The sequence below is a fragment of the Orbicella franksi genome, chromosome 2 (assembly GCF_964199315.1).
Source record: "Orbicella franksi chromosome 2, jaOrbFran1.1, whole genome shotgun sequence".
Lineage (NCBI taxonomy): Eukaryota > Metazoa > Cnidaria > Anthozoa > Scleractinia > Merulinidae > Orbicella > Orbicella franksi.
Genome location: NC_138146.1, coordinates 4,828,709 through 4,850,972, shown reverse-complemented (window position 1 = coordinate 4,850,972; position 22,264 = coordinate 4,828,709). Strand labels below are relative to the sequence as shown.

Below are 22,264 nucleotides of genomic sequence, written 5' to 3'. Positions count from 1 at the left end.
ATGAGGGCGCAAAGCATGATAGCTGATGAGGGTGTAGCCCTCGTCAACTATTACATAGAAATCTTGAGCTCAGTATAATCTAATTGTTAAATGGCTTGCCTAAAGGGAAAGCCTGAAAACTGTTTTTTACAATAACTGTCTAATTTCTCGCATGCTGATTGGCTCATTTTTATCATTAATGAGAGTACAGATAGATAAAATAAAATGTTTAGCTGCGGCTTGTGGTTCCACAGCCACTTTGACAAGATTATGACACAATTTATCATCAATAACAGAACAGACACATAAAAAACTGACGTCAATTTGTAATTCTTCATACCCTGTACATGGGCACTGCACTCTACCTCTTACACAGTGCTCCAAGCTCAAGGTTTTCAGAAATTGCCTTTTGGTGACCTCCTTCTGTAAAATGGTTGCCACTAAGATGGAACTAGTTTCCAAAATCTAAGCTTTTTCAAAGGACACTATGTGGTAATTAACATGAAACTAATACTGCTGACTACAACATGCCCACATTGAAATCATTCAAAGAACGTTCCAAGACTATCAGGTTTCATTTGCAACTGTTCTTTTTTTTTTTTTTTTTTTTTTCGTTGAACAGTCTGAACTACTGTTCAGGAAAGTAAATAAAAGAAAAAAGACACAGGCAAGACAAACATGCAAAAATTGTTGTTGAATTTGTTTGGCTCTAATAATAGTAATTATACCACAAAACCCTTGTTGTTGAGCAGTCAGCCATTTGTACTGCACTAGTCACCAAATTAGTAACCTGTTTGTAAAATTTAGTCACCAAAATTTTTTTTTTTTTTCACTCGCCATGCATGGCAACCAAAATGGTCGCAGCTTGGAGCACTGTTATGGTGTTTATATTAAAGAGATTTGACTATATACATACAGGATATCACATGGCAAAGAAACTATCGATATATTTATTAAGAGGCATCTTCTTACTGGACAAGCTATCAAAGATGATTTTAAACTACTACATTCAGATATACTTACAACATCAACAGGGTGATCATCAGCAGAATCACACCAAACACCGCTCTTTTGCAGTTGTTATTCGGGTTATCCTTCTGGGACATCTCTCCACCACATTTCCCACAGAGCCGGCAGCAGCAGAAACAGAAGCCGACAATCGGCATTAACAGGCAAAACAATACACCAATTCCAATCGTAATTATCATTCCCAAGGCATAGCCCAGGATCAGCTGCCGAGAGGAAAAAAACAGAGAGTTCAAACTACATTTAAGAAACACCAGCTCTTATTTTCAAAATTGTATTGATTTACACATGTTGAAATTGTAATGTGGCTAAATGTAATTTCACACTAAGTTAAAAACGAAACAGGATTGCTGGCCATCAGTCTCTCACAGGGTGGTGTATTGGATGGTCAGGGAGGGGGGGGGGGCACCTTGATTTTACAGCTTAGCTTTTAAAAAAATAAGCATAAACTGTAGGCCTTGTCTCCTTCATCTTCAGTGTACATGATTAGCAGGGGATGTTAAAAAACCAGTGGACACACTTATTGTCACAAAGAGTAGGGTATGTACTGTAGCTCCTGGTGTTGTGGTCTGGCCTTGTCTCACGGGTTGGTACTTCACATGGGGTTAACCTCATTGCACCTTATCCTCTTGGATAGAATTGTCCAAGAAAAATGGCTATGTCTGTGGCTATGCCATTGCACATGTTTTTCACTGCCAGACAGATCTACATGTAGTTAAGCCTTTCCTTTGCAGCTCACAGGCCAGGGTTGTCATGTACACCCTACACGCTTGTTTCCTTTGCTCTCACGCTCCACCATCCTTTAAGGTACCATTCCCCAAGCTCATCTATTGTTGATGAGTTTAAACCCAGAAAATAATAGGCCTCCATTGCATGTTCATTTGCTCAAAGTTGCAAGAAATCCCTAATAAATTTAATCACAACATTTGTTACAGGTGTGATTTTCTACCAAGACCTGCTTAATTTGCACAATCATTAGACACTGTACATACCAAATTAGGAAACTGCAAATCCAATGATTGTGCAAATTAAACAAAAGCTCAGTCAGTCATTTCTGTATAAAAAACTCCTTAAATAAGAACACCCTATAATAATTATGGCCACAGTTTTGTGGCCCTTCAGTGGTGAGATTTTTAACAGGTCCACTCAACAAAACCTTGTACACACTGTATGTACCAATGTAACAGCATCCAGAAGGGTTATTTTTACATTATTTTTAATCTGGCCATTTATAGGTTGGCCATATTAAGAAATGACTGTCACAGACTGAGCTCTTGTTTAGGGCCAGAAAAAAGGATGTACATACATGTACATAGACTTTATTGAGCATCTCTAAAAAGGGTTTTTCAAAGGTTGCCTTCAGGTGGGGCTTCACAGTGATCAGTTTAGAACCACTGAGAATTACAAGACTAGTAACTTTATATTTTAAAATAATCTACATTTGATACTCACATCATCCTTAATATTAAGGTTGCTTGTCCCATCTACTTTGGCCTTGAGGATAAGATCTAAATACAAATTATAAACAACAAATTAGAAAATATGCTCATATTCCAAATTATCTACAGTGTACTACTGTTTTTTTCACAGTGGGCAAGTGCATTTTGCAGAATCTCAACACTATTTAACACTCCAATTGAATAGCAATGTTCAGCACTCAAAAACTAAGTTTGAATTGAAGGTTCATTACCCCGGCAAAACTGTCAAGACTATTTTCTTCTTTCCTTGGTTCACATTCCAAATTTTTGGTAGTGGAGTGGAGAGTTTGCTTGAAAACGTAAAGGACTTCAATGAGGTTTATCATCTCAGTTTTTATATATTTTGTATTGAAGGCAATCAGAAAATTTAAAAAAAATGCAAAAGATGTACATATTTTAAAAAGTGAAAGCTAAAATTGCTTTGACAATGCCCCGCCCCTGGGCTGACAAATTATGGCAAATAACCTGCCTGGAGACTAGAAATGTTGTCAAATGCATGACAAATGCCTGGGGATTAAAGGAAGGGCTTCAAATTGACAGATCCATAAATAAAATTCTCTATATTAAGTATTAATAATTTCCAGAGGTGAATACAAGATTCAGACATTCTGATAGGTCAAAAAGCTTCGTTCATGATGCCATATTCACCATGCTAGGTGGGGGATATAACATTTCTAAGCTTGATTATTCACACAGATAGTTTGATATCTTTTAATTATCGTATCAAGATGTAGAATGATTCAAGATATAGAAGTTAGCTGGGAGTAACCATGAGCTGGTTAGGAGTGAACTTGATCAAGCTGGGGCGCACTCAATCGAGTCGAGTCAACGTGGGTGCGAACTCAGTGGGTGCAAACTTGGTCGGTGCAATCTCGGTGTGCAGACTTGCTTGGGTGCAAAACCTCCCACTGCCTAGATAGAATTTAAGTTGAATCTAACATGCACTCTCATTAGTTGAATTATGGTCACTTAGCAGGGGCTGAATCTATCTATTTATTGTTTGATATTGTTCTCCGGCAAGTGGTAATTAAATAATTGTCACCTGTTCTACCACAAACCAAAGGTCTCCTTGCCTTATTATTTTACAGTTAACTCCACCTTTATAACAAAACACTTAATTACTGGTCCCTTGAAATAGTTTATTTTGTTTTCCCTTGAATCTTAATGTTTCCCAAGACTAAATTGAGAGAAACATCACTATTCTCGGGGAAACAAAACTGTTTTCCTCGTGACCAATAATTAAGTGTATAATGTTCACGTTGCTTAAAATTTGCATAATATTACATAATATTACAATAGATCTTATTGATCTAAAATTATCTTCCAATTAGGATCTTTTGAATCCAAATTTTGGAATAAAGACTTTCAATTTTAAGAAAGGATAGGCTTAATTTTACCTGTGAGCATGTAGCTCTCTCACAGGAAGTAATTTGCAAGTCTCACTCTCTACCAAAAATAATATTTTCCCATTCCAAAGTACATTGGGCTCTGACTTAAACCATTTTATTACCCCAAAAACGTGACCACTTAATTTTCCTTCAGTGACAACTGAATCATTTTCCCTTGCAATATGATAAAATATTGCGAAGCAGTAGCAGAAAACAATTGATGAGGAGAATATTGTCTTTACATGCCAAAACAAATTATCATATACCTTATGTTACACTCTACTCAATCTCGCACAGGAACTACTACAAAACTGCAATGACAACACGTTTTCTCATCGATCCTCGTTTCGTTTTTATTCTCGCCAACGCGTGGGATTTTCGATCCCATAATAATAAGTGACCTGGGGCTGGGCCCAGTCCCTCACGTTCTACTTGTAACACACTCCCCTCCAACAGAAATGTCGTCCCGACATTATAACAGGAAATACAAAACCAAAAAGAACAATGGTTAGGAGGGAGCGTCAGTTCTCGTCATGTTTCAAACTGAATACTTATTGTGGCAGTTCCATGATCCGCAGGTTTTGTCTTTAACAGTTTGTAACTAGAGGGAAAATCCAACACAAATTTCGCTTATGAGTTAAGTCACAGAAGGCGAGCAACAGGTCTGCTTGTCCATGGTTAATACTCGGAGTAATCAGTTGTGACTTCAGGAGTGTTCATTACTGGTTTGTCCATATGGGCTGTGGTATATACTGCAGCTGTGGAATGAATGGGATGTGCGGGGTGCAGTGAACACACCGGCAGTGAGGTACAAGCCAGTTGGCCATGACTTGGTAGGGAAGTATCACCTGAGGGCATTGAATTGCGTTTACTACTGGGTTTAAACGTTGGTACTCGGGTACCCCCATCTGACTGTAAGTCAGAATCCGAGGGGGTCGTCTCTCCCTTCTAGGTCGGGTAGCTCCCTCTAGGTGTTCCTCTGAATCTGAATTGTCACTTTCCTCAGGGGCCATATCAGTCACATCTAGGACGGATGAATTTGGCACTGATGAGTCACCAGTGTCCACTTGTGGGTCAGGTTGGTCCCTGGTATCTGACATAGTGGCACAATCTTCATTATCACAGTGGTCCTGTGGGTCCATAGGAGGGGTGTCTACTTCCGCCGGAAAGGCTATTTCATGGGTGACTGGAGAGGACAGTGTGTTCATCTCATACTCATCATCGGAACTCTCTCCAATGTCTTCAGGCTGAGGTGGCACTCTAGGTCTTAGTTGGGTGGTCTTGGATGATGCTCTCGTTGGTTTAGGCAGTGGTAAAGCATCACAAGGAAGTAGCAAGTTACGGTGTAACACTCGTTGTTTCCCACGGCCAAGTTCTGGCTTTACTCGATAGACTGGACTATCAGATATGCGTTCCTCAACTACATAAATTTGCTCTTCCCAGTGTGAACGGAGCTTTCCAGGTCCTCCCCTTTCTGAAAGGTTTCTAACAAGTACGCGGTCGCCGGGGAGTAGGACTGCTGCGGAAGCCTTCTTGTCGTAATACACTTTACTCCTGGCTGACGATTTCTGGGTGTTCCTAGATGCTAGGTCGTAGGCCCGTCTCATATCTGCTTGCCACATCTTTACATAGTCCTGGTAATCACCCTGTTGAAGGTCGTTGTCTAGGTCAAACAGCAAATCAACTGGTAATCGTGGGGAACGGCCAAACATCAGGTAAAATGGCGAGAACCCAGTCGTTTCGTGTCTTGTGCAGTTGTACGCATGTATAAGCTTGTTTAAGGAATCTTTCCAGTTCGATTTCTTTTCCTCCGGGAGGGTCCTTAGCATCGAGAGTAACGTTCGGTTCATGCGTTCTACCTGGCCATTGCCCTGTGGGTGGTATGGAGTGGTTCGCGAGCTGGCAACTCCACTGAGACGTTCTAGGTTGTGGAACAATTTGTTTTCAAACTCACCACCTTGGTCGTGATGTATTCGTGCTGGGAAACCGAACCTTGGGATAAACTCATTGTAGATCTTCTCAGCAGCAGTACGGGCCGTCTTGTTGCGCGTTGCATAGGCTTGGGCATATTTGGTAAAGTTATCAACAATCAGCAGTACATATTCATATCCACCTTTGCTCTTGTCCAGATGCAGAAAATCAATGGAAACTACTTCAAAGGGTGCTGATGTCATCAGGTGCATCATAGGTGCTTTCGTGACTGTGTTTGGTTTCTTCTGTTTGATGCATCTGCAACGTTGTGTCACAAAATACTCTATGTCACGGTACATATGTGGCCAGTAGAAGCGGGACCTTGCAAGTTCTGCGACTCTCTCCACTCCAAGGTGTCCCATCTCTGTGTGTAGTTCTTTAAGTACCACTGGGATGAAGTTGTGTGGCAGAACTAATTGTATCTTAGAGCTTGTTCTTCGTCGCAGGATACCATGTTCATCAACTTCCAGTTTCTTCCATTCTCTCATAAGGTTGGTAACTCCATGGGGTTCATTCTTCAGTTGGCCACCACCCGGTTTGATCCCGTGTGTCTTGTAGTAAAGCACGCGGCATATAGCACTATCCGAGTACTGTGCCTCCTTGATTTCACTAGGGCTGAAGGGCTTTAGATTCAGATCCTTTAATGTCGGTTCAGGAGTTGTCAAGTCTGCGGCAATTGCCGTAATCCATGGGATTGTGCCTTTTGCCTGTTCCCTAACTGCTTCCACGGTTGCTTCAAGGACATCTTTGGGTACTTCCTCTGTACAATCGCTCATATACTTGTCTATGTCCAATGGGATTCTTGACAGAACATCCGCGTCAACATTAGTCTTGCCCGGTCGGTACTTGATTGTAAAGTTATAATCCGCTAACTCGGCCACCCACCGATGCCCCGTGGCATTCAACTTTGCTGATGACATCACATACGTTAACGGGTTATTGTCAGTGAAAACAGCGAAGGATGGAGCATAGAATAAGTAATCCCTGAATTTGTCAGTAATTGCCCACTTTAGGGCCAAGAATTCTAACTTTCCTGAGTGCAAGTGGTAGTTCCGTTCCGCGGGCGTCAATGTCCTTGAGCCATAGCCAACAACTCTCAATTTCCCCCCTTGTTCTTGGTAGAGCACCGCCCCAAGTCCTTCGCTTGAGGCATCCGTGTGCAGTACAAATGGTCGTTCAAAGTCAGGGTAAGCCATTACCCCTGGCTGCATAAGAAGTTCAATTAGGAAGTTTAATCGCTCTTGGTGTCTTTCATTCCACGGGATTTTGTGATTTGATGACGATTGTCCTTTCGATGTCGGCAACTTCCACTTGGGGTGCTGTTTCTGTCCTTTAGCTCTGCTGGGCTGGTCACTGCATTCTTTAACTGAAAGTAGGTCATAAAGGGGTTTGGCTAATCTGGAGAAGTCGCGAATATATTGGCGGTAATAGCTTATGAAACCCAGGAGTTTGCGCAATTCACCAACAGTTCTTGGTTTAGTTTCCTTAAGGGCTGCCACTGCTGCAACGTCTGCTGAGTCCATCGTGTAGCCATCTGCTGAGACTATTTTGCCTAAGTAACGAACACGGGGCTTGAACAACTCACATTTCTTTGGCTTCAGCTTGATACCATACTCCTGCAAACGTTTAAGTACCTTTCGCACATTGTCTACATGCTCAGAAAATGTTCTACTGTACACCAGGACATCATCAAGATATGGAATACATATTTCATCGCGGAGACCTTCTAGGCATTTCTCCATGTACCTCTGGTAAGCTGCCGGTGCATTTTTAAGGCCAAAAGGAATCCGGTTCCACTGGTATAAACCCCAGGGGGTGATGAACGCTGTTAGATGTCGGTGTTCTTCTGCTACGAATCCTTGATGATATGCCTTTCCTTGGTCTAACACTGAAAAGTAAGTGTTCCCACTGAGACTATTCAGGATGTCTTGGATGCGAGGGATGGGCTGGCGGTCATCCTCAGTTTTGCTGTTTAACTGCCTATAGTCAACACATAGTCTCAGACTGCCATCTTTTTTTCTCACACACACCACTGGGGAAGAGTAGGGTGACTTTGAGTTGCTTATCCAACCACGATTGATCATATCCTGCAAGTGTGACTTTACCTCTTCGTACAAGGGCTTTGGAATTGAATTGTATGTTTTTTGTACTGGGACGTCATCTCTCAGGTTGATTTCCAATTTCAAATGTTCGGCACATCCAATGTCACCATCATCTATAGCGAAGGCCCCGGATTCTTCCCTCAACATCTCCTTGACAATCACCCGTTGCTCACTTGACAAATGGCTCAAGTCAACTGGGGGAGTCCACTCTGCTTTACTTTGTTCGGGCTGACTTGGCTCCCGCTCACAACTGGTTGCCTCACTCCAAGTTTCACCTTCCTCTTTCTCTTGTTTCTGTTCAGCTTCGACTGGCAGTGGCGTGACGGACTGCACTAACTGTATAGTGCCCAGTTCTGTCCGCCTACGTAAGGTCATCTCTCGTTCGGTGTTGTTGCATACTGGAACATACATTCGGCTCGAAGACCTCGGGGAGATTCGGTGGAGACAGCCCTGAACTTCTAGCCCCTCAGGCCACGCCCCTTCCTCTTTGGGCTCAAACACAACAGGCAAATCTTCTTCTAGTAGTCCAAAGTGTACCTGACATTTGACTCTCACAGTCTCTCCTGGTGGAACACGTATGTCTTGTCTGCCGACTCTGAGCATACCGGTGTCAGCTTCATCATCCATACTTTGGATGAAATTAACCAGCGCTCTTGCTTCGCCCTCTTTCACAGATGGGAACGAGTCATTCACTATTCGGGGCAATAGGCTGGTTGTGTTGGGGCTACTACTCCTCTTAATGACCTCTTCAATGACATTAAAGCCGATGATGGGATACTCCTGATTATCTTCACTTCCTATTAGTATGGGTACTGTCAATGGCTCCGAGTACCCGTCCTCCCCAACCAACTGGAACTCCACCTCAATCCAGCCATCATATGCGATTTTTGTACCGTTCACGGCCTGGAGATTTAATCCATCTTCCCCCAATAACTCGCTTATGTCTCTTACTGGCTCGTTTGGTAGGTTAATTTCTTTCCAATGTTTGGACACAACACAAACTTGAGCTCCGGTATCCCACAGGGCATCCACCTTTTCCCCTTGAATCAAGCAGGAAACCACACATTTTCTTCCCACTAATTTGGTGAGTTTAGAGCGTTGTCTCGGGGTTAGGTGGGAACTGAACGACGTTTTCAATGTTTCAACACTTGCCCTTTCCCTCAGTTCAACTTCGCTAATGGCTTGACATAGTTTCTTATGCTTCTCCCAATGTTCCCTTTGACAAACTTTTGAACAATAGTGGCTAGTATGGCACTGTGAACACCGCAAGTATTGATGTGCCCAATCCTCCCTCTTTCCACAGTTCATGCATTGTTGGGACTGCTCATGAATCGGGGGGGCTGCTCCTTGTCCCGTGGGGGCAACCCTTGTCTGTTTCCCTGGGGGCTTGCTGAGTTATAGCCCCTTCGGCTTGACCTTAGGCATTGGTAACTGAAGTGGCCGACATCACCACAGTTGAAACAATGGTTGCAACGGAAACCCCTTCCTTGTCTTTCACAATTCCAGCACCCTCTAGGGCGAACCCTCCCTTGCTCTACAGGGTTGTACTGTGGGTGAGGGCTAGCGCGGCTTTGTTGTTCCATGCCCTCCTGGATAGCAGCCAATTCCGCTTTCAACTCTCTAACTTCAGTAAGAAGGTTAACTTTTGGTGGCTTTTCTGGGGTTTTACCTTCAACTGAGGCATGGCTGTCATCATGGGTGGCCAATTGAGCTACAAGCTGTGTGGGGGTTCGGTTTGTGAGCTGGTCATGACGGGAACCAAGCTTCTGCATTCTTTCTGTTTCATTACTAACTGCTGCATTCAATTTCTCAAAAAGTTCTTCATCTTCCACTTGGGTGTTTTGCAGGCATGGTTTTATCTCCATTTTAATGTTATCATTCCGTAACCCAGTTAATAATGAATGCAGAAACATGCACTGTACCAGCTTTGGGTCATACTTCAAATCAGATCCTGCTTCTTGAGATGCAAACAGTACTTTCTGCTTTAGATCAAGGAGGCGAACAAGAAAGTCCTGAGGGGTCTCCCCAGCTTCCTGTACTGCCGAACTGAGCAGCTGATACATTTCCGTAGCCCCCCTTTCTTGGTAATGTGACCGGAGTATTTTACGTAATCTGGCAAGATCTAGATCGGGCTTACCTTCCAAGTAGCTCCTCAATCTAAGGCCTGGATTGATAGCTCGAATAACAGCCTCGACAATTTCTTCTTCTTTATAGCCCCGTTTCAATCCAGCGTTAATTTGGTGAGCAAGACTGGTAAAGCTCAAGCGATCTTTCTGACGTGAATCTCCAATCTGTCCCGATATTTTAAATTCCTTCCTGAACGGTGGAATCGCTGTGGTTTCTTTAGGCGTAACTGCATTTGTGCTTGACTTGACAGCAGACTTCTGATCCACATGTTCGGTTTTCACACCACCCTCTTGTTCACTCTTCGCGTCCTTCGTTGCCGGTTTCTTTTCTTTAATTGTTTCTCTGAGATTCGTTAGTGCTTCAGTTCCGAGTTCTTCGGCGTCTAAATATTTCGTTAGGATTTGTATTAACGCCAGGCGTCCTGTATCCGTCTCTTTAACTTCGATATGTAGCCCCGCACAGATTTCTCGAAGACTCGCTTCGCTAAGCTGACAAATTGCTGTTCTCACCTCTATCTGAATCTCTTCGACGACTTCTATAGACATTTCGGTGGTTTCTTTGTCACGTCGGGGTCACCAAATGTTACACTCTACTCAATCTCGCACAGGAACTACTACAAAACTGCAATGACAACACGTTTTCTCATCGATCCTCGTTTCGTTTTTATTCTCGCCAACGCGTGGGATTTTCGATCCCATAATAATAAGTGACCTGGGGCTGGGCCCAGTCCCTCACGTTCTACTTGTAACACTTAGCTGGAATATTTGAGAAAAAAAAAAAACCAATTAGATGAACTTTAGACCAAGAACTTGCTTAAAGTTAAAACAGATCAAAGGTTGGGAACGGCCTACTATTAAGCCTAAACCTTTGATCGAATTTTTTCTAAAATAACTCAAGGCTGATCTTTTACATTGTTTTGTGTCCTGTGCGCTCTGGCTGCTTTCGATTTCCTGATAAAACCTGGAAGAATATCAACTGGAATCCGGCTCACTGTACACGAAACCTCATAACCAAAGAATAATAAAGCAGACGTGATACAAAACCAGAGATCGAGGCGGTTCATATGAGCTACACGGCATAACTTTAATTTGTACAATGTACATGCCACAAATTTGATGGTTCGGGAGTCATTGTCTTATCGTGAAAGTAAATGTTAGTAGTTCGACATTTTGTAATTAAGCTTAGAATACGTAAATTTAAGTCCAAAACATTCCAACGAAAAAACAACGGTGCCAATTTCTTATCCTGTTTAAAACAATGTCAACATCTACATTCAGTGGATCTATAAGGCTTCCGCTAATACGACATGTAAAATGATGGGGGAGATGACAATCCAAGGTCACGAAATTTTCACGCACTTTTCACCGAAGCCCACGCACTTGACGCACAGCTTACTTTTATAGCCACAAGAATCAACTTTTAAGCTTATATTGCACAAAACTTATGTCGCTCCCAGATCAAGCTTAAAGGAAAAAATGAATACAAGAAAACATACTAAGTACCGGACGAAATGAGCATTGTTGCAACACAACATGATGTCACCCGGCCTTGTTGAAAATCTGCATACAAGCACACACGTTCAATGAATTTCTAACATGCTTGTTTAGCTGTCTTCTTCGACATTTTTAAGCTTATATTAAGCCATCCTTTAATATAACCCGTCAGAGAAACCACTTTACTTTGTCTCCCGCTTCAGTGCAAGAAATGAAAGCAAAATAACAGTATACACGGTGGAGCTAAACTTACCGTAAGGTTCCTTGTTCAGAACTGTACTAATGAACGAGTTTGCGAAATCGTACCAAGGTTGAAGGCCTTTCGCGTCGTACTCCGTTTTCAGAGTAGATCCTTCAGAGGATTCTGTGTCGAAATTATCATGCCAGATGATTGTGGTACCGTTGAGCTCCGGTCCTTTACGTTCCTCACAGCTTGCAAGGCTCACGAAGCATATCAAAACAAAAACTAGGAACGAAGATGTCGACATTTTGAAAGCACCTTCCCAAATAACGATGTTGACTTTGGGGCGCAAATAATTCCTTCAAGGCTCGTAAGACCCTCTTTATCACAGCTCTTGTAGCCTGTAACACAACTTGAGAAAGCCCAGACGAAATCTTCGGGAACAAAGACCTTCGTGATACTTCGTTTGACTTGGAAGTGAAGCGTCGAAAGCAGCACGTCTCATCAAATGCCTTCGCCAAAGGTAGAGTTATTCATGCGTATCTTCTTCACTCTGCAAGGCAAACGTTTAACTTATTTCCTGTTAAGCCGAAGGCAAGGAATATTCTTAACAGTAAATTTGCGAAAAAGATATATTTACACTTGCTTCTCGTTTCCTCACCGCGAGATCGCTAAAATATCATGATGGCATTCAAATTCTCAATAACGTACAGGTCGCGTTACGTCACGGCCGTTACGTCACTTTTTATATCATGCCTGATAATAGCTCGCTTTTGTTGTCACTGGAAACGCTCGCCTCCAACAAACAAAATATTGACACCATGAGATATCGATTAGCCGTGGCTCTCAATAGGAAATTTTTTCGTTATATCCGGCTAAAATCATAGCTATTCATGTATACGCATGCATGCGTACTGGAAATGTTTCAACCTTGACGTAGCGCGGGGCTAGTTCTAGCGACAAGGAATTCAAAGCCAAAACAAAACTAATAAAATGGAAAAAAGGTAGAGGAAAATAGTGCGCTAACCGGCTTGTTTAATCCCGGAACACAAGATCAAAGATAAGCACATTGTAAAACAATCATTATAGACTCTCAAATAGTTAACGATGGACTGTGACGGTGATCACCCACCTACTTACAGCCGAAAGATGGGCTAAAATTTGAACTGGTAGCTTAGAAATGTATGGCAAAAATTTCACTGCTGGATGAGTAAGGCAGCCCATCCAGAAAGTAAACAAAATTTAAAGAGGCAATATTTATTACGTGGATATTTTTATTTATTCTATCGGGTCTTAAGAGGGAAGTGATCTTTTATGGCTTCACTCCTTTCGAACTCTTATGATTAGTCGTTATAGACTAACCCAGAAGAGATCAGCTGTGGAGGTTATACTACAATCTACGCGGAACTTTTCCCTCCTCTTGTGTGTTGATAAATAGATCCTTTTGACGTCCTGGCAGCTGACATAACAACATAATTACACAGAATTACGCAAAAAGGAGCAATAATTTTTTTGGCGTCAAAAAGCGAACGGATGGTAGCTTGATCCAAGTGCTTTTTTCATGCTCTGTTAGTCGTCCCCCATCTCAACATTCTTAAGATGCGTTTGTCAAATTACCCTAAAATATCGGGAATAAAACTGACCTCAACCCTTTACTAAGTTACCAGAAGATAACATTTGCACTTTTCTTAGACTACGTCTTGTCGGCTCCAGATCACGAGTTTCATGATGACGAAGTAACAGAGTGAAAGAGAGGCGATGTGAGATGAAACGATGAAATGTTTCGACCGCTTTATGTGCTCTGCATACCTTCCCAACTAGCACCCTCGTCACTTATGATTTTGCAGAGAAAACGGTCGGATAATCTTTTTCAGGGTATATTTGAGTTTTGGCGTGCAAAGACGGGATGTCAGCGGAAGGATAAGGAGTGATAATTTGCAATTTCCGTCGACTTCCGATCAAAATCATAGATGCTTAATATTAATTCTAAATCTACAGCTATGCAATGGGCGAGACAATCAGGGTTGAAAATGTCATCTTAACACCCGACTCAGATGATAGACCATGTAAGGGACGTCTTAGACGTATGACATACCTGAATATTGCAATATAGCTACTCTCGTCTCGGTGAACAATGCACAGAAGGTTACTAATATTTCTTGAATACTAGGTTCTGCTTGAAATAACTTTGACTGCATACCCACGGGGCTACTTTTCCCAGTCCCACACTGTTGTCACTATTTGTTCGTGAAACGCCGGCTCAATGTATATGCTCTACTTACGTGTTGTTAAGAGCTATTAGTGACCGCAGCCAATAACAGTGAGGTTAGTGAACCCGCAAAAGCACAGTATGTCCAAAAATACCTGACGAATTTCATGAATATTTAATAACAAGCCTCTGTTTCCACATGACCAAATAATGGAGCGCGCTAACGAAAAAGTTTATAGAACAGGAGGCAATACTATTGAAACGGGTCAACATTTTGAAACAACTGAAATGTTTTTCTGGATTGCAAAAATTTTGTCACGTCATGTTCTATAACCGGGGACTTGTTACATGATCTATTGAAGCAAAGAGTTCTTTTGTCCAAAAGTTGATACACAGCATACCAAAATAAATGATTTGACTTTATTGTTTGCAAAAACATTTATTTTCCGATTTCGACGTCTCTCTGTCCGACACCATCATTTGCTGAGCTATTTCTACCGTTATTGGCTCAAAATAACCATGAACAGGCAGACCAAACGCACGTTTTGAGAATTTGAGTAAAAGAACAGGAAAAGAAAATTTTGCCTAAAACAACGCTACAAGACTCCAAACAGACAACAGGACACAGAGAATCGCAAACTGAAGGAAGTTGTGGGAACTAAGCTCATTTACTCAATTACAAGCTAAATTACGGCCAAATCATTAATCTAACAACTGCTCACAAAACCTCATAACAACTCAACAACTCGGTTAGCTATAGTATTGCGCAACTTTTCAGCTCATGACGTACATATTTGGGCTGCTTCTGAAAGAACCAATCAGATTTGGGTACGTCACTTTTCCCGCGTTTTTTTCCATGTCAACATAGTTGTCAGCACGTCAGTTTTGCTTCAAACTGTGATTGGTTAAAGTGATTATAACGCTAGCGCTATTTCGGTTGTGTTAATAATAGTCTCATGCACTTTTTGATTTGAGCTAAATGAACAAGACAAATTACCATGTCGAATCGTATCGTAGTTGTCAAAACAAAAGCAACCGTACGCGTGTTCTACAATGTGTTCTAATTTGAGCGGGAAAGTTCGCATACGTACATAGCGGTCTCTCACGAATATGATACCATATTAGGGCATGTATCGTGACGTGTTTACACTTACATGTAACCGGATGGTAATGACAGAGCCTGGATGAAAGGCTACACGCCAACAAACTTTACAAACATTCATAGGGCGACTTCCGCTTTACGGTCACGGAGTTTTAAACAAGGTTTGATAGAACAAAATGTTACCGATGAAAACTGCGTTAAATCTACAGCGAAGAATAAATCAAAGTCGAACTCCTTCTACAGATTTCAAACATGTACGTTGTTAAACGCAGTTTTCGCAAGATCAAGTTTTGACGTCTTTCAGAAAACCGAAGTCTATAGATATAAAGACAGTGGCTTATCTTTTAGAGATCTATGAGGAGTCACTTGCTTTTCATTTATAACAGACTGTTTCACTGTCTCGTAGAGTGAACGCTAAAAATTCTCGTTCGTTTTGTTACCTGTTGACTAAACAATGTTAATAACATGTTTGACCTACCTTGTCGACTTTTACTTGTTTGCAAATCGGTGAAAGGAGCCGACAACTACGATCAGTTATCGTTCATCTGAAAGAATTCCTAAGGAACTACAAAACAAACTTTATAATGCTTGACTGAATAAATCGCAGCTCATTACAAAACCGAAGGAAGTGCGTGCAAACAGGTGACGTCAACATCTTGACGCTCGTTACTGACAAAAAGTAAAGTCGGTTTTGTTTAGTTTTGTTTAGTTTTGCATAAACCAGATAATAACACGAAAATACACGAATAAAAACTTACGACCATTCATTTTCGAGGTCGGTCACGTACTGAATTGTTTTCAAAGTAACGGTTCTTGCCGTTAGCGTACCAATATGTTGTTTTCCGCACGCAAGACATTATTTTCTCATATTCACACGTATATCATCGTGTTTTCTCAAAGCAATGTCAATGCCTAAGGGGGGAGGGGGAGGGGAGGGTTGCGAGCGGAGGGGTGGAGAGCAGATTCAAGGAAAAGGAAATGGTCGTCTGGCTTTCCGTTCCAACCCACCCCTCTGCTTAATTTGACTATTTTGTAACTAGCACATTATCAAACAAAAGAGTTACGCCATGTGGAAAGAGGATTATAGACCTAAGATTGCCAAATTTGTCCCTAAGTATAAATGGGCATAGTCCTTATACTTCCTTGTATGTTTGTCATGTCATTATTTATAGAGTGTATTTTTGTATTAGTTAACTCATGTGTTAACTTGAGTTCGATTTGTTTATAACTTTGTAAATTCTGAAAATTACTGGTAAAGCCTAGTTTTTACAGTGTCTCCATGAAACACAGCAGTGTCAAATATATATTGTTATTTAACTTAAGTTTTTCTTTCTCCCCATTGATGTGGTATGTAAAGACTCAGCTATAAAATACAATCATCGTTTCCTTGGGCTTTTCAGATTAGAGACACACAAATAAAAATTCGACCATCAGTGAAATTTCGGCGATTTCTGAGCTTTGAAAAAGTTACAGATTCTGTATGGCCAAGATCAGTGCAGGTTAAGTATAAAACCTCTCCAAAAAGCGTAACATGAGCTCGTGAAATTTTGCAGGTAGCCTTTGAGAAGTTTACTCGAAATCACACTAAGTCACGTGACTTATCTGTACTACTCAGCTATAAGTAAATTTTGCTGCTTCCAGATTTCAGCTATTCTGTGATCTGTATTGGTTTAATCAACCAATTTTACTTAAATGCAAAAACTTTCCTTGACCCACTTTTAATCTACTGGTCTTTTAGTGCAGCGGTTTTCTCCCTTGCACATTTAAATAGCTACTTTTCAAATTTCCTTGGTTTCCAGTTACGTAATAAATGGCCAAAAATATCGACCAGGCATTCTCGCCAAGTATGCCTTGGTATGTTTTCTTCAATTTCAAGACATTTTTCATTGGCCCCATCCTTCATAAACGCTGTCAGAAGTCACAGATTTTTCCTTGAAAAGCTGGCGAGCCAGTGTTTGAACAAGAAAACTTGTGAAAGAAGAAAATATTGGACAGGTCACGACAAAATAGGCCTTTCCACAAAGATCTGGATATTTTTTTAAGGATATTTAGAAGTTTCTGAGATATTTAGAAAATTTAGAGATATTTATAAATATTCGTAGCTTTTATGGCGAAGCCCTGTGTTGTCCTGGCTATTTTCTTGAAACAATACTCAGTTCTATGCTAGAAACAGTCAAGTTCGACGATCTTCCACACAAAAAATGTATACAATATCACTAAAAGCACCAAAACAACAATTTTTCCAAAATGGCGGATGCTGGTAACATCGAAGCACCTGAACTTCTTGCGCTACTCCTTTACTGCAAGAACATTTTGAAAATTTTGGCCTAAGTGATTCAAAATTGGTTCATTTTTAAAACAAAAATAAGAGATGTTTAGAGAATTTTTCGAGATGTTTAGAAAACATTTTGCGATATTTAGAAATTTTTTTGTGAAATTTCCGGAATTAATTGAATATATTTATTTTAAGCGATTTTACGTGATATTTGTGGAAATGCCCACGGCAAAACGAAATGATGAAAGAGATGCAAATTTAGCTGACCACGGAGACGGAAAACTTTCCGCCACGCTCAAATTAAAATTGGGCAGCCAAGCTTCATACTAAGTTTGTTAAAGACGAGCAAATAAACTTATCAAATTCAATGTGCATACGCGCACTTTGGGATTAATTGAAACACTCCTAAAATGCTTAGAAAAAAGACTAATGCAAAATGTACGAATGGTAGTTTATATGGGCAATTTTGTTTGCAGGTTTGGTCGTCGGATAATCAACCATATGAGAGAGTTTAACGTGGTCGGTCCGGGAACAAAATAGCAAGTGTTAATTTTCTGTTTCATTTAAACAGCACGCATTTTGGTTCTTGAACGAGAAAATGTGACAAGAAGAAAAAAAAAACGAAATTTCTGTTCGCGAGCAGCTCTGCTACAAGGGAACGTGAAAAGAGTACATGATTGTAGCATCAACTGGTATAGAGTGGTTATAATGACCCATCAAAATCTAAGGCTTGCTGTGAAGTGCTGGAAACAGTTTTGAGATCCTTTGAGCCACCTTAACACTGAAGTTGTCAGCGTATGTTGCAAAATATGCAAAATATAATGAGGCCTCGATAAAGCAGATGTATAGATTCAAGTGAAGAAGTGATAATAGGTTATGGGCACCTGAAGCTCTCAAAATTATAATTTTCCAGGCTGTTCAAGCTAGTTTGTGGGAGGCGCCGTGGCCCAGTGGTTGGCTCGCCGGACTCCGGATCGAACAGTCCGTATTGGAAAATATCATGTGACCGGGGACATTGTGTTGTGCTCTTGGGCAGGGCACTTTACTCTCACAGTGCCTCTGTCCACTCAGGTGTATAAATGGGTGCCGGCGAATTTTGGAATTTACTCCTGACAGACTGCTGGGCGGTAACCCTGCGAAAGACTAGCATCCCGTCCAGGGGGGAGTAGCAATGCTAAAAGTCGCTTCATGCTACAGAAACTGATTAAGCGTCTTGCTGTTAGGCTTTCTTCTTAAAATAGCTCGGCAATATAACTTGTCATACGTGTCCCGAACGTCTCTAAAGCTAAGTTATGATATTTCTTAATAATTCAATAAATTATTAGGAAAGGGTTTTCATTTTCTTGGCGATCGGCAGGTCAGGAGAAACCACTTCATACCCAAAAATTTTGTAGCGTGTGTGTGTGTGTTTATTTGGTCGCTATGAGCTCAATAACACTTCAACAAAAAGCCAGTTTCTCATTTTGTCTGACTTATCGAATTCAACAGACACCTGCTTTGTTCTAGCTGTCAAAGAAAATCATTTTTGGTAGGAAATTGAACCTAACAGAAACTGGCTTTAAAGAACACCTTTGAAATATTGCAAAACAGACACAGGTTGATTTTTCCTGACATTTAAAAACTGAAACTATCAGTTACTATTAGAAACAACAAAATGAAAATAATCGGTAATTGTAATGTTAATTTAAATTTGTGACAATCGTCTAGATCGCTTCTGAATATTTAATAAAACAACGTTTGGGAACAAGTTTGTCTAAATTAAATGCTTTGAGATTTACAATACGCATTTTCCACCCGCTTTTGATTCGTTATCATGGAAATCTTGGAATTCGGATAATTTTTTTCCTTTCTCTGATACAAAAGTGAAAAAGAAAAAAAAAAAAAACCCATCAAGGACCGCAGTTTATCCGCGATGAAACACTGAACACTTAACGATATGTGCGGTGAATGTTCTTCAAAGAGTGTTCAGTAAGGGAAGATATTCTTTTCAACGTAACCTCAGTTAACTGTGTCGGTTTGAAAAGCGGGTTAGCACACAGCTGTATTTTCTTGTCAATGGACAAAGAGCCAGTTCTAAAACGCGTTATCTAAGTATCTTACTCCTCGAAGCTTAAACCTGTATTGTAAAAGAATATCGATAGCCAATGGTCGATCTTTGTAAATAGGAAACACGTTTTAATTATTAAGAGCTAAATATACCGCGCGAAGCTTAGTGTTTTTGCTCGATCCGTTCGCTACGTTAGCAAATGGCTTCCTCGATTATCACCGCAAATGATTGCGAACATTGCCCTACTTTTTAAAGTTAGACCCAAAAACGCAAGAAAAGCAACTATTATAAGATATATAAATACAATAAAGATGTCCTCTTAGCTTTAAAATTGTATAGACTTACAATTATCCTTGAGTATATGACTCCGATTCCACCAGTATATTTTCAGCTAGGCCTGCATCAGACGCTTACAGCTCAAGAAGTAGGTTGGCTAATTTCCACACGAGCGGAAACTGTATTTTCCTCTCTTGACAGCCGTAGCATGGAAACCAATCATATTTTATTTATTCGAGAAAAACTCCAGCCATCCTTAATTTTAAAATATTTATATTAATGCACCCTGCATTTACGGTGATTGGTTGGAAAATGAAAGCAATTATTTACTTGGTGTTGCAATTATTGATACTGTAAGCTAGGAAAAAGAAATCCGTCTTAATGGACACATCCCTACCTTTTTTTGTCGCGTTTTGATGCTAATTTCTCAGATTTCATTTCAAATGATATAATTCTTTGCCCTTTTTCGTTGCTCATTATTCATGCTTTTTGCCGTCCTCTGAACACTCTCTAATACAAAGAAGCCGTTTATCAGCTGTCGATGTTATTTTAATGATTGTTTCGGATTTATGAAAGAGCGAATACTTTCTCGTGATGATGATTTATGGAGTTTCTTTGTCCATCCAGTATTAAACAGCTTGCTAGTTGTCTCGTCGCCTAGGGAGTCAGTGGGTTAGAATCCTGCCCGAAAATAGAAGGGATATATAGCAAGTTATATTTTGATTACACTCTTCCGCAAGGTATATATGTCAGTATTGATGCTAGGCGTCATGTAGTAAACATTATTTGTATACAAAAAACAATGATCGAAACACTTGCCAGTAGGTTAGTCCCAGCATGGATTTCGTATCGAGCGCAGTGGGTTCAATCCCTGACCGGGTTTATTGTGTTATGTTCCGTGGACCAGACAGTTAACCGTTAAAGTGGCTTTTTTTATCTCCCCCAGGTGTATAAATGGGTAACGGCAAATTTAATGCTGGGGTAACCCTTTCAGATGGACTAGCATCTCAGGAGGGAGTAGAAATACTCCTAGTAGCTTTATGCTAAGGAAACCGCTGGTCTGAGGGGCCACAAGGCGAGGAGAGTTCTCAGTGAATTACAAAAACCGGATAGTTCTTGTACCAAATCTTCCCCGGTTATTAAATTAAGAGAGTTGAATGGCTCCGGAGACGAGAGTGGAGAGCGGGCCTGTAGTTTTCGCGCTGAGCGTTCGTCGTAAAAGTTGAGAGGCTCTGGAAACGAGGAAAAAGTGAACAACAAAACCTCTGTCGAAATTCAGAGCGGAGAAACGTACTTTGCAGCCTTCTGCGCATCCCTAGCTCTACTTGCGGGCTCAGGTAATAATGCAGGCTGTAATGGTGGAAAAAACGGCGGACTGTCAATAAGGTATGCGAGGATGTCGCTCGGTTGATTTATTTATGCTTGGGCAAGCATTAATTTTTTTCTGCATTTCACTGTCAAGAAAACAAGTCTCCCCTTGCCTGCTGAGAGGCTCTCTTGCTTATATATTCAGTGGTGTGCTTATATGGATGCTATATGTAAAGAGTGTTTGAGGAAAAAATGTGTCTTCACATCGAAATTTCTTGTATATACCGCGGGGAAATGAAGGGTTCGCAAACCTTAGGTCAGGTTAATTTTGTCCGAAAAAATTGATTCCCAACGAAAACAATACACCAGATTTCCATTCGTGACGTTTAAATGTTGCTGCTTGCGGGGAAAATTTGGAAAGCATATAAAGTTCGTAACTTTTTTCGTTTACATGATCGACGAAATTCGCGCCATTTTTTCAAACTTGGAGCCCGGCGCGCAGCCAAAACTCGCGCATACTTATTACGTTTTCCGCTCTGAATTCTCGAAAAAGGAACTTTGTCAACCTCCTTCCCGGGGTCTTTTTGCGCGAAAAATTCAAGATGGCGGATACTCCTGTTGCCTCTCTACGTATGCCCGATAAAACGGGTTCTCTTGATGCTGACCAAAACAAATTGTGCCTCTGGTGAGACGAACGAGTTGGTGGCAAACCAAGAAGCCTCGCGCGCGCCCGTAAGCTGTGACGTCATAAATGATTTTCGACCTGCTACGAAAAGTGTAAAATGCGAGCGGTTTGTTTTGATAGCAGCTACAATGCGGCGCCCGTTAACAAGTTTTTCTTTATTAGCAATTTCATTTTATTCGTGAGAGATTTCCAGAGAAAAGACACCGTCAATGCGCTAAAAAGACCGCGGGGGAATGGCCTCCTTTCCCAAGGAGAAGAAAGTATTCCTTGCAGTTATACTGTCTTACATCGCCGGCTCTCTCGTCGTAGAAGGCAAAGGAAGTCTTCGAGGAGATAAGATAATCTTTTCTCCACTACGTAAAGGAAATAACTACACCTTAATGAAAAGCAAGAGCGACTGGTTTCTGTCCGGCTATGATAAAATTGCTGAAGCCGTGGTTTTATCACTTAATTACTCTCCGCCTTACGGTAAGATATTATTTAACGTATTGTGGTACAATTGAAACTGGACATGGATATATTTTACATTGGCCTTTTTAGCGATTTTCTGCTCATTTGAGAAGTGTTACAGTTGTAAGGGGCTATTGCTGGATTAACTAGGAAAAAGGGATCTCTGA

General features: G+C 41.0%; 2 protein-coding genes across 3 annotated transcripts in view; one reads left to right on the top strand and one right to left on the bottom strand.

The window, feature by feature from the left end:
* The window catches only part of LOC145477878 (prominin-1-A-like), a 43,348-nt gene extending 31,120 nt beyond the window's left edge, over positions 1-12,228 (bottom strand). For both annotated transcript variants that reach the window (XM_081455737.1, XM_081455738.1), the window contains exons 1-3: positions 11,818-12,228; positions 2,458-2,513; positions 1,003-1,211 (exon numbers count right to left, since the gene is read on the bottom strand). In XM_081455737.1, the coding sequence (XP_081311863.1) occupies positions 1,003-1,211; positions 2,458-2,513; positions 11,818-12,052 (500 nt within the window). In that variant the 5' untranslated portion in view covers positions 12,053-12,228. The remainder of the gene's footprint in view (positions 1-1,002; positions 1,212-2,457; positions 2,514-11,817) is intronic.
* An 8,031-nt stretch (positions 12,229-20,259) lies between these two features.
* Positions 20,260-22,264, top strand: part of LOC145477880 (prominin-1-A-like) — a 34,028-nt gene continuing 32,023 nt past the window's right edge. Inside the window, exon 1 of the mRNA XM_081455743.1 lies at positions 20,260-22,115. Coding sequence (XP_081311869.1) covers positions 21,881-22,115 — 235 coding nt within the window. The 5' untranslated portion in view covers positions 20,260-21,880. The remainder of the gene's footprint in view (positions 22,116-22,264) is intronic.